Genomic DNA, 18,033 nt, shown 5'->3' on the forward strand with positions numbered 1-18,033 from the left:
TTTTAAAAGTTTAAAAAAAGATTCCGATGATCGCGCGGCACAGCTGTGATCATTAGAACCTTTTAAAAAAACTTTTTAAAATATTTTTTTACTACAAGTTCACCCGAACCGGTAGTTTTTATCACTACTGGTTTGCCTAAACTGGAGCGAACCGATAGCATTTCACGCCTGGGATGGGTCCTTTCTATCTCTGAATGTTACATCAGTGGGGTCTCCTGCTTCTCTTGTCTAATTGTTTTCTAGGCAGCATGCCTTCCACTCCTTCCCCAAGGCCATCCGCACATCCCATTACTCTTAAGAAATAGCTCAGCATTGTGGCTGCTATTACAAACATGATATTAATGTGCATTTTTCCTGTGTATATGGCCTTCATTTTTTGTGCTAACACCATTATATCAAGGATTCTTGATAAGTCATCAATTTTCCCATTCTTCATATGAGATTTTCATATGCAAAATTCAGGCATATTAGAGGCTTTGTTTCCTCTTGTTGGCTTTACTTTCAATTTGACAGGAATGAAGTGTCCATTTCCATGTGCTGTCACATATAAATGCAGCATGTAAACTGCGGAATAATTCAGGCACCAAATGCTATTATATATCAGCTGTCAGATAAATGAGAGATGTATCTCTAAACGTAGCTTTCTCAGATATTTTGGAGTTTAGATTTAAGCACCCTCTCCAGTCATAATAAGAGTTATGGGAACCGAAATCCAGCACATCTGGAGGTAATCTGGAGGGTAGGGAAAACTGCTTTGACTCATTTTATTCATTATTTCTTTTTTGTTGTTGCAAAATATTCCTACATAAGAACCCTCTCCTCTTGCTTAACTCCACCACCTTGTCCTATTATTACAAAACATCTTTGCCTAACTAGCCACCTTCTTAGGAGATCTTGGACATGGCACAGAGGGGAATGAAATATTCTATCAACTCCCACTAGGGCCTCCAGAAAATTAAAGTCCTAAAAATAGAAAAGATGAAATTATGGTTTCAACTAATGCCACAGCACTCTTCAAGTCCATAGACTCAGAACTAGTGAAAGAAACCATGGCAGCAATGTTACACAACACACCCAATCTAACCAAATACATTAAGATTGAAATACCCAGAATGATGGACCTCATCAGTCTTTGCCTCACTACCTATTTCCAGTTTTCTGGACAAATATACCAACAAATCAGAAGGACATCCTTAGGATCATCAGTCTCAGAATTTATACAGAGGCTGTAATGCAGTGTCTAGAAATTATGGATCCAGTATGTAGATAACACCTTTGTCATGCTAAAAAAGGAACCACTAGAGAAGACACATAAAACTATCAATGTCTTCAAAGGAATAACATTCACAAGGGAAGAAGAAAACAACACATTCCTCTTCTTTTCAACAAAGGTAATGATGACAAATTAAAAGGAGGAGCCTTGGTAGTACAGTGGTCTAAAGCACCCTGTTATTAAGACCAGCTGCCTGCAATTACTGCAGGTTTGAATCTCGCCAGGCTCAAGGTTGACTCAGCCTTCCATCCTTTCTAAGGTAGGTAAATTGAGGACCCAGTTGTGGGGGCAATAAGCTGACTTTGTATAAATATACAAAAAGGATGAAAGCTATTGCTTAGCACATTGTAAGCCGCCCTGAGTCTCTGGAGAAGGGCGGCATATAAATCAAATAAAAAAAACAAAAACAAAAACATAGGTCTGCTGAAAAAACACCCCACACTAAGCAAGTGCTCTGCTACCAAAGTAACAGCCCAACCTAACATAAGAGTAAGAACATTATACAGAGAAATACAAATGCACTGTAGAACAACCAGAAAAAGGAAACAGATTTTTTTATATAACAACTTCCAACAAAATGGATACCCACACAACTTTACAAAAAAGTGACTGACCACTCAATCTACTAGACCACAAGCAGAACAAGCTATGGAAAGGATAACACTACTGTACATCAGAAACATCTCCAAACAAAAGATCAACTATCACAATCCCATGGCATCACTGTAGCACACAAACATTTTAAGTAAACCAAAAGACTCAGTAGCCCAAGAAATTAAAAGTCAGCTACTGCTTATGAGTATAAGGACTGCAACAGCCATTAAGTAGGATGGTCAGGCAGAAGACTAGCAGAGAACATTCAGAGAAAAACTAGCAGTCAAAAGACATAATAAAAACTCCTTAATCTCACAATACATGGAAAGATTCGTAGTTTCAATTGGGAATCTGTGAGCAACCTAGACCAAGCTAAATATAGAAACACTACGGCAGAGGTCTTCAAACTTGGCAGCTTTAAGACTTGTGGACTTCAATTCCCAGAATTCTCCAGCCAGTTGAAGTCCACAAGTCTTAAAGCTGCCAAGTTTGAAGACCTCTGCACTAGGGAATTCCTGGAAGCTTGGGATTCAGACAAATCAGCCATCAGTAGACAGATAGAAATAAATCATATTTCCGTACCATTCAAAAGAGACAATAAGAAAACCAGGAGGAAACAAAAAGAGCAGAACACATCCTCTTCAACAGCCAACAACTAGATAAGCAGTGATTAGTACTAGGCAGGCAAGCAAGCAGAAAACTATACCTTAATCAGGAACTATCAAGAAGAAAACCACATCCCCACCATAACTGAGAGGGCAAGCTACTGTATATAAACAGGGAGCAAACCAATGGTGAAATCCAAATTTTTTTACTACCGGTTCTGTGGGCATGGCTTGGTGGGCATGGCGTGGCTTGGTTGCCATGGCAGGGGAAGGATATTGCAAAATCTTCATTCCCTCCCCACTCTGGGGCTAGCCAGTTTTGCCGGTTCTCTGAACTACTCAAAATTTCCACTACCGGTTCTCCAGAATCTGCAGAACCTGCTGGATTTCACCTCTGCAACAAACCTAATACTTAACTGTACTGATGATGTTACCCAGTTGGATTAATGAAATATTTGCAAGCAAACAATCAAACTCACAGAGTACCTTGGACTCCGTATATTCTCTTTTATTGAAAGGTAAACTTCAGCTCTATAAGCAGCAAAAAAAACCATCTCCTGATTAAACAACCAGGCCACCTCCTTGTTTTAAGCTACCAAATGGAGTATTATTTTTTATCAAGAGGTGCTGTAACTATTCCAGGTATATGCTAAGCTTTAATTTAATTTAATTCAATTCAATACTTTAGTTCTCTATTACTCTTCTCTGTAGAATAGCCATTTCAGTTCCTGTACTATATATATAATAACCTATAGTTAGAAAATAAATAGTTATTTTCTGCTCCTAAAATTTCACCATCTTTCTTTGAGGTGAGTGCTCACATCACCCACTTTTGAATTTGTTCAAATCCCATGTTTGTGGTTCTTAGACATTGTGAATGCAACTCTTGAGGTGCAAACAATCCAGTGGTGGCTTGCCCCCAGTTCAGACCGGTTCTATAGAACCAGTAGTAAAACCGGCGGGAGGCTCCACCCACTGACCCCGACGTCATCAGAACGCTTCTGCGCATGCACAGAAGCTTCTGTGCATGTGCAGAAGAGCGAGCATGGTCCCGTTGCAAACCGGTAGTAAAGGTAGGTAGAACCCACCCCTGAAACAATCCCACTATGCTCTTTTGTCCTTTCCCTTGGTCACTAAAGGGTCACTTTGTGACAGCACTTATGGGATGCTCTGCAAAGCAGGTCACTTCCAACTTTGAAACAGTTTTATGAAATTGTACCGTATATAAAGAGATTTCTCTTGGGCACACTAAAATACAATTAGAAGTTCTTGAAATGTGCCTCTAAAGCAGCTGGTGTTTGAAACACGGATATCCCACTACGACACTGTCCCCTTTATTCAAAAATAAAATCTAATTTAATGAGAAGGCCATTGTATTAGTGATGAGTTTCAAATAATGTTTGCATATGAAGCGGATTGGCCTAATATTGCATGAAAGCTGTGCTGCCTTGGCCAGAGGTATTCTCAAAACACAGTCAGAATTCTTGGCAAGTTAAACCTGAGAAAGAAATAAAATTTTATTCTTGTTCTTCGTTGCTGCAACTGCCTTTTTAGTGTATCGACCCATAGTGAAGCAGAAATGCACGCTATCTTTTCTGATTTTTTAAAATATTAAAATAGTGTTTGGAACAATTATCTGCTATAGTAGGCCTTTTCTTCTTTTTTTTTAATAAAAGTTTTTTTTTTTTTACACAAACAAACAATGCATTTTTTCTGAACAGAGTATTGGCCAAGTCACAAATTTGTACAGCTTTTAGTTATCTCCAACACAATTTGTATATTCCACATTTTGCCATAATATTCCTTCTCTCTAGTTTTTATTTTATTTTCCTTGTTTCTTCTGGTATATAACCAATATTACCATTCACCATTCACCCTAATCTCTAATCTTAATCAATTTCCCCCCCCTTACTTTCTCCAAATTAAAACCCTTTAATTTGAAATCCATCATTTTTCTAATAGTTAACCTTAAGTCTAAGTCATCCTATTCAAATATTTCCCCATTGCTCCCATTTCACAACATAATATAATTTCAAGTGTTTTCCCTAAATCCCATTATTCCAATCACAAATATTTTTCTTTGTCAACTTATACAAATACTACAATCAAATATCTTTCTACAATTCACTTAAATATATAACATTACAATCATTCATTTCTTTTTCTTAGTTCCCATTGTTCATTGCTTTTTCAAATATATATGTTTTCTGTACCGCTTCATAATTAATAATATTTCCCCCTCTTAAAAGTTAATTTCAATTATGTGTCAACAGTATCTTAATCTCTTCTTATTAAACAGTAAACCAAATTAATTTTCACAATACAATATAATATCCAATGTTTTAGCTGAATTCCATACTATAGTAGGCCTTTTCATGGGAGAAAAGTACAAGCATAGCATGTTCCATGAAATTACTTTGAAGGGAACCCTTCCTCCATATGTTTCCATTTTATTTCCTGCTTCTCACTAAATTATGAACAATCCTCCTTTCTTCCTGACACACAAAATAGCAGTGAGATAACTTTGTTAAAGTATTAGAATGACATTAAGGAGAAAATAATTCTTTTCCTCTACTGTGGACTTCAAAAAGAAATGCCACTGCTTATGTAGTCAGCATGGTACCAGCTATGCACAAGAGGAAAATAGCAGGGGATCTGAGACAACCTAAGTATGCAAAACTACAAATAGTCTTTCTGGGGAAAAGCCACAAGGTTCATTTATTCTAGTATCTAGTTTCCATGCAAATGTTTTATGAAGGTCTTGAATAGATAGATATAAAGGCAAGCTGATAATAATCTCCTGTTAAGTTTTTCTCTTTTTGAAACATCTTGCAAAACTGGTGGCAACAGCCTTGAGGGGAAAAAAAAAGGTAATCCCTGCTCCCTGTCAGATGAGACTATCAATGCTGAATCTACATATTCATGGAAACATCCCAGGAAAATACCACTGCCATCTGAATCAAAGGGAAGGATTTCAGAGAGTATAATCCTGAAAACCCCGTGGAGTATCCCCTCACCAAGTCTTCAGTAAATTGCCTACTTGGGCCCTCAACTGTGTAATTACATTGTATGAAGAAAGGGTAGAAGTTAGTAGCAAGGTAATTTGTCTTTACCATATTTACAGAACTATTATTTAAAATTTATATGGGATCATATAATATAGTAAGGTTATATTATCAATAATCTGTTAGTATCAACTGAAACTCTGGGTGAAAATCAACTGATGAAGCTTCTTGAATGAGAAGAGAAATTTCTTATTCTTCCTCCACACAAAACAGTCCAGTTGCCATTAGAAGGGTAGGTGGGAGAAACACGTTTGAGGAAACTATTGCTTGGATGACTGAGAATCTCCATAGACACTGAGTGAAATGCACTACTGGACCTGTCCTTGGTCCTGAACTTGAAATCCTGCATGAACTTGAAATCTAGCATTTTCTTCTAATAATGTGTATGTCAGATTCTTCCAGCAGCCATTCTACTTCTCTTTCTCATCTACTCTAAGAAAGAGGTTTATTATACTAGCGTGTCCATCTTTGTGTTTGTTTATGTAATTTATTAGACATCTTCTATTGGAATGGCTTCCCATTTAAGAAATTGGTCTACATTTGCCCAAGAGAACTGGAGCTATTCTCATAGGTTAACCGGATTTACAGTGCCCTGTAAGACAATTTTACAGGGCCCTGTAAAGACTATGGACAATTCATGTATTGTCTATAGTATCCACTCTTATAATAAAACATTATTTTTTTCAATGTTATATATCTGTACTATTTCTCTGCAAAATGCTGGCAGTATGAAATTTTCCCCAAATTGTTAATTTTAAAAAATATATATTTAAAGACATTTTCATCTAATATTTTGTTGTCCCAGTTATTTTTTTCTAAGTGCCCATCCTCATTTTTCTCTCTGCAACAATCATCTGAGAAGTTGAAACCAGGAACAATATGCAGAAATGATATACAATCAATTATTAGGTCCCAATGACACTGATCTAGTCAATTGTAACTACAAGTTGAACTAAATGAAGACAAGCAAACTTCATGAAGGGATGAATTCTTTTTCAATGAAAACTGTAACCTCATGACCCAAAATCAATATAAGACCACATTCAGTAGTGGGGAAATAATGAAAAATGCCATTTTCTTCAGGCGTACAGCTTTTTTCAATTTCACTTAGTGAAAGGATTGAATCAGTAATATTTGTAATATTTGATTAGCATGCACACTGAAATTACAAAAACAAAATCAACATCCTTTTTATATGCACATTTTTATTATTAATCGATTTAATTTGTTCTAGAACATGATGTAAGATATAGACCATGACAGAATTCTAGAAATAGCAAAATGCAATAATAATAATAATAATAATAATAATAATAATAATAATAATAATAATATAAAAATAATAAAAATAATAATAATAAATAATAAAAATAATAAAATAATAAAATAAATTAATAAAAGTACCGGGACTTGCAAATTGAAGTTGAGCAACTGTGGAAAAAGAAATCGTGTGTTGTCCCGATTGTAATTGGAGCCCTTGGAGCAATACCCAAAGGGCTACCCCGCTATTTAGAAATTCTAAATTTGCCGGACTTGAACATTTTGACTCTACAAAAAACCACCTTACTCGGAACAGCTTACATCCTCCGACGATACCTTAACAGTTCCTAGGTCCTTGGTTAGGACTCGAGCTGCTGAGCTATTAACCAGCCTCAAAGGCTGTGAATCTCACTAAAGATTAACCAATAATAATAATAATAAACAAATAAAAAATCAACAGAAACATTAGAGCAAACAGTGTAGCTTCCTTTGGAGAAAGGGTTTGAGGCTTTTTAACATAAACAAATGCTGTGGGTGGAGAACATGACTCAGGCATATAAACATACGCACGAGAGATTTTAGATAGGGAAAACTCATTCTATGAAGTTGAATTGTGGAGTGTTTGGAACAGATAAAGGAAGTACTTCCCGGCTAGTGATTGTTATCAACATGCTCATCTTTAAAGGGCAATTAGATAAACCCATAAGCAGGTACATTTAACAGTATATCTTAGTTGATTCATTTACATAGCAGCTCTTATTATGAACCACAATCCTGAGCTGCTCACAAAATAATGGAACATAAAAACACACAACCACAGTAGAAATTCCCTGTATCCTGGGGCAATAGTCTCCCATAATCTTTGCAGTCTCATTCTTCCCCATTGCTTGGATACATAATGAATCATATTTTAAAGCAACATACTATCAAAACCAGGAAGTTACCATTGTCTTCATAGTCTATTTGAATGAATCCCTGAGGCATGTGATTGGTAAATGGGGAAACAGAGTGCCTTTGGCTTACATACCTAAGTCTTTAATACTCTTATATTCCTGGGCGCACATCCTATTTATTTCCACTTTGCTTTTTTCTGCTACACTGACTGTTAAACTATTAAGACTTTGTTTAGGGCAGGAATGGCAACCTAGGCCAAAAAAATAGCAATAGCAATAGCAATAGCAATAGCACTTAGACTTATATAATGCTTTACAGTCCTCTGTAAGCAGTTTACAGAGTCATCATATTGCCCCCCCCCCCCCAACAATCTGGGTCTTCATTTTACTGACCTAGGAATGATGGAAGGCTAAGTCAACCTTGAGCCTGATGAGATTCGAACTTCCAAATTGCAGGCAGCCGGCAGTCAGCAGAAGTAGCCTGCAGTACTGCACTCTAACCAGTGGTGGGTTGCCCCCGGTTCACACCAGTTCTATAGAACCGGTAGTAAAACCAGCGGGAGGCTCCGCCCACTGACCCTGATGTCATCAAAACACTTCTGTGCATGTGCAGAAGCTTCTGCGCTTTTGCAGAAGAGCCCGTGCGCAAGCGAAGCAAGTGCACACGGCCGACCCTGTTGCGAATCGGTAGTAAAGGTAAGTAGAACCCACCTCTGACTCTAACCACTGCGCCACACAAATCCTTGTGTTATGACTTACATGCTGACTGAAACAGCCCAATCCTTATTTACATGCTGATTAAAACACAATTTTCATTACTGCACCACCAAAAATCATGGATTGTAATCCAAGAAGCATGTTAAATCTTCTGCAAGAGTTGATAAACATATTACTTCATTCATGGTATGAAACTGATGATCTGAAGGAATTCCAGATAATTCTGTTTGATAAACTAAAATGGAGGTACAAATTTCAATATGTTGCTAATAGAAATGGAAGTTTCTGAGTTCAATGTAAGAAGTAGTTTGCGGCATTTCATACAAATTACTTCTAAAGAACAATAATGTTAATACTCAGTTATTTTGGTTGCAGCTACAAAGATTTAGTGTCTTTAGAATCTTATCACATTGTTGGTATACTACTGCACAATAGCAAAAGTAATTTTTTGCTTTCACTTTGTGATGTACCAGTAAAAGTCTTGGTTACACCATACAGGCAGTGATGGGCTGCAACTGGTTTAACAACCGGTTTGGTGAGCATGTGCTTTGCTTGCGCGCTTGCGGGCACGCCTAATTCACGCCTAACACACTTGTGCGCAGCATTCAAAATACAGCAATTTGAAGCTCAGCTGCTTACCTTCTAAGGCAGCCCCAGTAAGTAGAACAGCGGAGGCGCAGAAATCAGCTGTGCTGCGCGAATGAGCTGAGCCAGAAAAAAAGGAAATATAGGACACGATAGGGCGGGGGCAAGTGGGCAGGGCCAGCTGATCATTGGAACTACTGGTTCACCCGAACCGGTCTGAACCGGCAGCAGCCTACCCCTGTATACAGGTAATTTTTCAATACCTTTATCACTTTCAATGCTATCTATCTACATGAACACAAACTGCATATAAGATGCTCAAAAGCATTTTAACATCGTACATGAAACTCTGAAAGAAAAAGAAAAAAAGGCCCAAAGCTTTGTTAGCAATCAAACCAAGCCTTTATTCTATTTTTTTAAAACCACCTACAAATTCAATTCAGAATCAATCAAAAACTTCTGCTTCAGCCCAGCAGAAAGAAAAAAGCAATTAAGAATTGCTTAAGCGGAGCCAGGGGACATCTAAATACACCAGGTATTATTACATACCATCTTTGTACATTCACCCCTAGAATGCAAGGATCTGAATCATTCATTCATTCACTCATTTATTCATCAAAGTACCAGTTGCAAACTGGAGGCCATCCAATGACACAGCACCATGCTGACAGCTACAACAATATTAGATTGTGTGGTTCGCTCCATACCTCCATCAATGTTTTGATTCAGTTGAGTTGGAAAAGTAAGAAAAGGCGTTTACATTGGTGAAGGTAACAAAAACTTGCTCAGACTTGTTCAGACAAGAAACATATTTAAATATTTACCAGTGCAATTCTTTTGAAAGTTGGGGTTCTCTAGAGGATGACCTGGCAGGCGGCATTGGAAGCGATGTTGCCAAAACTCAGGGAACCAAGGGTTTCTTTTGTTGGTCTCCAGTCTTATTTTCAAAAAGTAGTCATCAAATGATAAGACTTCTGGAGACTGCAGCTTAATTGTGATGCCCCCACTTGCTTCAGCTTCATAACCTTCAATGACTTCATCTCTATCTGCCCATCCATCACTAGAAGAAGAAGAAAAAAAAGCTAGAGTTAGATCAAAGCATATATCCAAATAGTATTTAAGCAGAAGCTTTTTAATGCATCAAAAGGCCATGGCAATACAAAGAAAAATATGATTATATTATACCACCCTTTTCTCATCATTTGCATTATTTAACATTTATTTCTTCCTCCAATAATATCTTATCTCTCATTTCCCCCAAATTATCACATGATGGCTATTATTCACGAGCTCTGGGGGTGCAGTGGTTGCAACGCAGGCTACTTCTGCTGAGTACCAGCTGCCTTCAATTTGGCAGTTCAAATCTCACCAGGCTCAAGGCTGACTCAGCCTTCCATCCTTCCAAGGTTGGTAAAAAGAGGACCCAGATTGTTGAGGGCAACATGCTGACTCTGTAAATTGCTTAGAGAGGGCTGTAAAGCACTGTGAAGCGGTATATCAGTCTAAGTGCTATTGCTGTTGTTATTGGTGCTGCTGCTGCTGTTATTATTGTTGTTGTTATTACTACTACTACTACTTCTTGTAACAATAACCCCCTCCCAAGTCCTGCTATGCTACCTCATCATGGCGGGAACAGAGAGGAGTGTAGAAAGCTGGAAGTGTACGACAAGGGTACATATTCCTAGTGGGGTCACCCAAGGCATGAAGGTTATCTCAGCTGTCCAGCTAAAGCAAGCGGGTACCTATATTGAGCAGTAGTGACATACAAGAAGATGCCAGAGACAGTGACAAGGCATCAATTCATCCTAAGTGGGAGAAGGTAATGGCAAACCTGCATTTTTAAATCAGGAAAATCACATGCATGGTGAATATAAAATGGTTGATGAAGGATAAGAGAAGAAGAGGATGATTAGAACCAAGGTGGGCGAACTCAGAGTGATGATGAATGCATGGCTGAAAGACTTGAAGGACCAGGTTAGGAAAAAAAATGTCAGGAAGAAAATCTGTCTAGGTGCTTGCTAGTAGTTAACATGGACTTGATGGCACATAATCAATAAAAAGATACTAGCAATGTACAGCATTTTTACTCAGCTAGCACAGCTCCTGAAGCTGATCAGACAATTTGACCCAGAGGATTGTAGAGTAGATATCATATCCTAATATGATAGAATGGGGGAAAAAAGCATAACAAAATTGTTCAGGATAGCCACTAGGGTGACTGAAAGAAAACCCAACTGCTATTCATGAGCACTGGCACTGGTTTGTCTGAAAAACAAATACATTCTTGCTCATTTGATACTGCAGATGAGAACTGACTTTGCTAAATATGGTGGGGTAGGGGGGAAGGATCACTTGGATGAGGGTATTTCTGGCTTTTTAAATGTTGGCTCACAAACTTTTAAGATCACAGTTTACTGCTTTCTTTTTTTTCCTGCCTCGAAAGACTCATAGCTTGGAGTTTAAGTCCAAATGCAAGTCAGACTGCATTTAATTTTTAATATGCATGGTCATAGCACCAGAAAAACAGAGTTGGCATCTAAACAAGTGTCTGCTGCCATCTAGAATGATACCAGCAGCTCTTTCTGTCATAGAAAGAGCTTAATTTGCTGGCTTCTCACAGCAGCCAAGCGGGCTACAAAATCAATGAGACTTAGCATAAAGAATTTACATATCTGACCTGAAGCCACTTTCAAAGGTTGTTCAAGATATTCAAGAAAGGAAAAAAGGACATGGATTACCTATTCACCTTGAAGCACAGAAATAATTTCATGGAGGCAGAACATCAGGAAGATTTTAACTGCTCCTTAAAACATAGACAAGTGAATTCTGTGAATTCAGCACCTTGCATCTGCATCACTGTAAAATTATAGGCAAGGAACTTAAGGATACTAATTTAAAGGATTCTGGGAAAATGAAATTTCCTAACAGTCTATGGTCCTATGGCAAGGGTGAAATGCTCCCAGTTCAGACCGGATCACCTGATCTGGTAGCGATGGCAGCAGGTGGTTTGGGGAACCGGTAGCAAAAATCCCTGCACCCGCCCCCCCCCCCCCATGCCCAGCTGAGCCACGTGATCATCAGAGGCTTTTTTTTTTACTTTTAAAAGCATTTTTTCTACAACCTCTTCCGACGAAAAAATGCTTTTAAAAGTAAAAAAAAAGCCTCTGATGATCCCGCGGCTCAGCTGGGATCGTCAGAGGCTTTTCAAAGCATTTTTTTCTGCAACCTCTTGGCTGAAGAGGTGGTAAAAAAAATGCTTTGAAAAATCTCTGACGATCCCAGCTGAGTTGCCTGATCAGCAGAAGTTTTTCAAAGCATTAGAAAATATAAATTACCCCTCCCCACCAAGCCACGCCCACAGAACCGGTAATAACAAATTTTACATTTCACCCCTGTCCTATGGTCTTTCTTACAGACTTATAGCATACACCAGGGTTTCTCAAACTTTGCAAATTTAAGCTGTGTGGACTTCGGCTCCCAGAACCCCCTGCTGGTTGGGAGAGTTGTGGGAGTTGAAATACACCATAGGCCTAAATTCTAATCCAGTGATGCTGAACCTTTTAGACACCGAGTGCCCAAACTGCACTCACGCCCAAACGGAAAGGTGTGTACGCGCGTGAACATGCACAAGCACAAACTTACACATGCACGTACATGCACAGAAAAGACCCCAAAGACCAGCTGGCCGGTGGGAGGCAGGGCATCCCACCACCAGCAGCATGGCAAGAGGTAAGATCTTTTTCTTTCGTGCGCTTCTGTTTCGTCATTTGCAAGGAAACAGAAGCTCACGAAAGAAACGCCACGGAGATCTGACCTGGGGTAACGGCATGTGTGCCAGCAGAGAGGCCTCTGCATGCCACCTCTGGCACACGTGCCATAGGTTCGCCATCATGGTTCTAATCTGTATGGATTAGCTATAATTTATAGATGAATACTATTAAAATACAGTAAAACAATATAACACTAAGAGCCTCAGGATACTGTTTTTTCTAATTTGTTTTTTCTAATTTGCTTCTGAAAATCCAAACCTATCTTACAATGGGAAAATTAAAAAAGAGCTAAATTGTTTATGTTCTTGGGGGGAAAAAACTAGATGAAATCTGCAGACATAGGATCATTTTATTAATAAAATAAATCTGGTAAATTTTATACAAAATAGATGCATAGGTTTTTCTTCTTCAAGTAGTCTTCATTTCTTTTATGAGAAGCAGCTTATTACATTTTAGACAGATAGTGGAACCATAGTTTAAAAGGGGATATCTATCACTGAAGGTATTTTTGAAAGTATTTTGAATGATTCCCCAAATTGTAAGTAAAATTATACATTATGTTATATATCATTAACATCTCATAAATTCTAAATATTTGCCTTAAACATGCCAAATAGAAATTGCATGGTGGTCACATATGCAGATACAATCTCGTTACGAGAAGGATGCTAAAATATATGGTTTTAATAAAGAGTTAACAGAACTAGATCAGATATTAACTGGAATAGATGACAAACTGATAAAGAAACTATATTGTTACCTATTGAGTATTAAACTTGAAAGTGAGCAGGTAACGGATACGTTTCAAGGTGCTGGTGCTCACCTATAAAGCCCTTCATGGCTTAGGCCCAGGGTACTTGCAGGACCATCTCCAGCCGTTCTCCCATCGTCCTGTGCACTCTCACAGAGTTGGCCTCCTAAGGGTGCCGTCAGCCAAACAATGTCGGCTGACGACCCCCAGGGGGAAGGCGTTCTCTGTGGGAGCCCCGACCCTCTGTAATGGATTGCGAACTGAGCTCAGGACAGCCCCGACCTTCTTTCCTTCCGTCGTGAGCTGAAAACGTGGCTCTTCCGCCAATTAAACTGATCCGTTTGGGGGTACACTGGTATAATTTTAAATCGTTTTTTAATTGGGTTACTGATTTTAATTTGGTATTGTATTGTGATTTGTATTGAAGTTGTCATTTTGTAAGCCGCCTTGAGTCCCTAGGGAGAAAGGCGGCATATAAATCGCAATAAATAAATAAATAAATAAATAAATAAATAAATAAATAAATGAATGAGACAATGATTGCCTAGGCTAAAAATTTTGGATATGTAATAGAATTAGATAAATAGCAGAAACTATGCGATAGAAATACTAAATTGACGATGTCAATTGCATATAAGGAAAATTTGTATAAAATGTTTTATAGATGGCATTTTGCACTGGCAAGATTGGTAAAAATGTGTAAAGAAAGATCTGCTAAATGTTGGAAGTGTAATCAATCATCTGGTTCATATGTGGTGGACATGCTCAAAAGCAAAAAAATACTGGACGAAAATACATACGTGGCTGGAAAAAATGACAAAGCAACATATAGACCTGAAACCAGAGATATTTTTGTTAGGCATTCTACCAGAAAATTATGACAAAAAGACTACATATCTGATCTTGCATTTACTAACTGCAACTAGAATTGTATTTGCGCAACAATGGAAAAATGATGAGATCCCTTCCGAGGAGAATGTAATTAAGAAAATATTAGAATGTGCAGAAATGGATAGACTAACACTTACTATTAAGGATAAAGAAGAAACTGAATATTTTTTGATATGGGACATATTTTATCAATGGCTAGACAACAGAAATGAAAGTTAGAAAGGAGGAGATATAAAAAGAGGAAATGTTAAAGTGGAGAGTTATTAAAGAAGATGATGCTAAGTATTATTGTTATTATATTATTATGTTATTATATTATCAATATTATGGTGATGAACACCACAACAAAGATGTGTAGTATGATTACTTAAACATAACTGTACCCAGACCACACACTGTTTGATGAAAATTGAATGTCATTGGGGGGGGGAGAAGAAATAGCCAGACCAAATTCCTTAATCCCCTTCTAACTGATACACCATTCATTTTGTAGTTTCAGTCTGACTTGGTAAACTTACACTCAACAATGAAAAAATTGGTGTTTTATAAGGTTGTTGAAAATGTAAAGGCAGAGTCCTGGCTTGAAAGGTGTGTGTGTGTGTGTGTGTGTGTGTGTGTATACGTGTGTACAAAATCAGCAATAGTAATCAGAGGACGAGAGAGAGAGAGAGAGAGAGTGTTCTGTGATGTGTTTGCAACAATCAGGATGGCTGCCAGTTTTCTACAAGCAGTCCTAATTTGGTTGCTTAATGTTGCACAACTATGGCAACAGCTATATTCTTTTACTGGAACAAGACACACAAGGAGAAGCAGTCCAAAAAGAGAAGTGTTTTCTCTTCCTTGGGATTCACCTGGGATGTCACCCACTGACATTATTCCATTTAATTAAAGGCATCCCAAGGGGGTGTCCTTTTTAGCTTCAAATGCTAATTACAAAACTCCATATCATATTCAGGGTCTTGGCTTAGTGCTTGCTGTGTTAAACTGATTCATTCTGTGCCACAAAATAGAATTGGTGGCTTAGCGTATTGTCCTCATTCTTTATAATGCTCATAACTTAGGAAAAAAGTCAATGTGAGAGTTGGATCATAACAGACACAATGCTACACAGCTAGATGGCGGTATCCAGCAGCCAGTGGTTGTTTTTAGAAAGTTTAGAAATTTTAGAGTTTAGAAACTATGTACCTTGCCACCAGTTCACTGCCCATGCATGCATGTCAAATGAGTCCTGTGCATATGCATCTGCAGTGTGTGCCAAATGCGCACTGTGTGCGCGCATAGGCAGTGTGCACCAATGCATGTGCAGTGCACACGTAGTGCACACCAAACGCACGCTGCGCACGCATGCATACACAGTGGAAATACCAGTTCGGAGGAACCAGTAGCTTTTTTTTTTACTACCGGTAAAATGGTAGCATTTCACCACTGCCTTGTTACTATTTATGAGAGACAACATGGGAATTCTAGAACTGTAGGAGTTGAAAGCAGAAAAAAACTATTCTAGAAGGAGTCAATGCAGTGTTTTATTGTTGTCAACAAAATGAATGAAGGACCTGCAATTACTGCAAGTTCAAATCTCACCAGGCTCAAGGTTGACTCAGCCTTCCATCCTTCCGAGGTAGGTAAAATGAGGACCCGGATTGTGGGGGCAATAAGCTGACTTTGTATAAAAAAGAACAGCGCTTGGGGAGGGGGGCGAAAGCCCTACTAAGCAGATATATACAAAAGTATGAAGGATATTGCTTAACGCATTGTAAGCCGCCCTGAGTCTCTGGAAAAGGGAAATAAATAAATAAACAGTTCCTTACCCTTGACTTGATTAGAAGAGAATTCTTAAAATGTTTCTTTGGATTATCAGCCACTGCAGCAGATAAATTTCCTATGCATAGTTTTTGCACAGTCTGCTACTAGTGTATTATCAAATAAGGATTTGGTGTTGCGTTTAATCTTATTCCCTGTTTATTATGTCTGCTCTTTGTTCATAGGGAAGGGGAAAATATAGTTACATTTTGTCAATTGCTATTGACTTTTATGAATCCTTGTCTTAATACCAAATCTTAAATTGATGAACTGATCCTGTAACAACCATACACATTTTTGCCTGAAACACTGTCAGCTCCAGAAATGGAAATTGTGGCACAAGACAGATTAATAATGCCCAATCACCATAGAATTCAAGCATAATAGTGAAGAGGATTATTAAATAGTTACAGTAAGGGGAGTCATATGTGAATAGCTCTTAGAAAAGTACTCATCTTTGAATATAGGAGCATATTTTCAAGCCCTGTTAAGCATAAGCACATCATGTACATCGATAGCAGTGATGCTTTTATACAAAGAAGTGGGAAGCAGACAAGAAGTTGCAAGGATCAGAGAGCAAATGCTGAATACACCTAATGATTTGGTGCATGCACACCTGCCTCTTTAAGCTTTAAAGAGTCAGGGCTTTAAAATAAATATAGTCTTGATAGTATTATTATTTATTTATTTGTTTAAATTTCTATAGTAGACAATATACATATCTCAGGATTGGTGTATTATATTATTTATTTATTTATTTATTTATTTATTTATTTATTTATTTATTTATTAGTTTGATTTATATGCCGCCCTTCTCCGGAGAGTCAGGGCGGCTTACAATGCTTTTAAGCAATAGCCGCCTTTAGAGGTCTTTGGTTGGGTTTTGGGATGACAAATGTTTCATTATTGTACAAAGCAATTGTAGAGTGTAAGTGAAATGACCTTGATTGAAATATGCGCAAACCACTACTTAGGCAAAGAACACTTAAATATTCTTTAAGCCCCAGTCAGCCATCCAGGGCGACTTTGGAAAGGGAGACAGGTGGCATATAAATGTAATAAATAAATTCGGAAATGGTTCAGACAAATATCTGCCTGATTCACTGGAATACAAAAAAGACAAGGGGTAAAACACAATCAGACATGCAAAAGTCTGCTATTATTGCCTATCTCCATGAAGTGTAGCTCTACTTTTCCTGTGGAATTGATTTTCTGATCTTGTCAGCTAGGCTAACATCAATGCAGGAGACATGGGGAGACTCGGTTCGTTGGTTGACCAAGATTGTATATATTTTTTAATTATATTAGTTATGCACATGTTTGGGTGGGAGAGTTCCACGGATAGCCATTAAATTCCACATCAACAAACTTTTTGGTTTTATCTTTTGATAGATCCATAGATAAGGGTGACATGTATATATCAAGTTATCATGGTTTAGACACAGTGCCATTTTCCTTTTAATCTGACCTTGTACTATTTCACTCTTGAAGTTATATCATAGATTATTATATGAAGCTATAGTAGTGAAAGAGCATCACGATTTTGGACTACTAGTTTGTGTTTATGAATGCATTCTTCTAGTCTTTTGCTTTTTTATTCTCCAAACTAATGTTCACAAACGTTGTGTGTTATTTGGTACATTACTCCTATTTTATCTATTTTTGATATATCATGGGTGCTCTACAGTGGTGAAATCCAAATTTTTTGTGGGCGTGGCTTGTTGGGCGTGGTGTGGCTTGGTGGGCATGGCTTAGTGGGCATGGCAGGGGAAGGATACTGCAAAATCCCCATTCCCTCCTCACTCCTGGGGGAAGGATCCTGCAAAATC

General features: G+C 38.0%; 1 protein-coding gene across 2 annotated transcripts in view; it reads right to left on the bottom strand.

Annotated features, from left to right (window-relative positions):
- GRM1 (glutamate metabotropic receptor 1) overlaps positions 1 to 18,033 on the bottom strand; it is a 209,108-nt gene that overhangs the window by 58,613 nt on the left and 132,462 nt on the right. For both annotated transcript variants that reach the window (XM_070952047.1, XM_070952053.1), the window contains exon 3: positions 9,817 to 10,052. In XM_070952047.1, the coding sequence (XP_070808148.1) occupies positions 9,817 to 10,052 (236 nt within the window). The remainder of the gene's footprint in view (positions 1 to 9,816; positions 10,053 to 18,033) is intronic.

Source organism: Pituophis catenifer, unplaced genomic scaffold, assembly GCF_029215685.1.
Source record: "Pituophis catenifer annectens isolate HBS135680 unplaced genomic scaffold, rPitCat1.0.hap2 SCAF_1, whole genome shotgun sequence".
NCBI lineage: Eukaryota > Metazoa > Chordata > Lepidosauria > Squamata > Colubridae > Pituophis > Pituophis catenifer.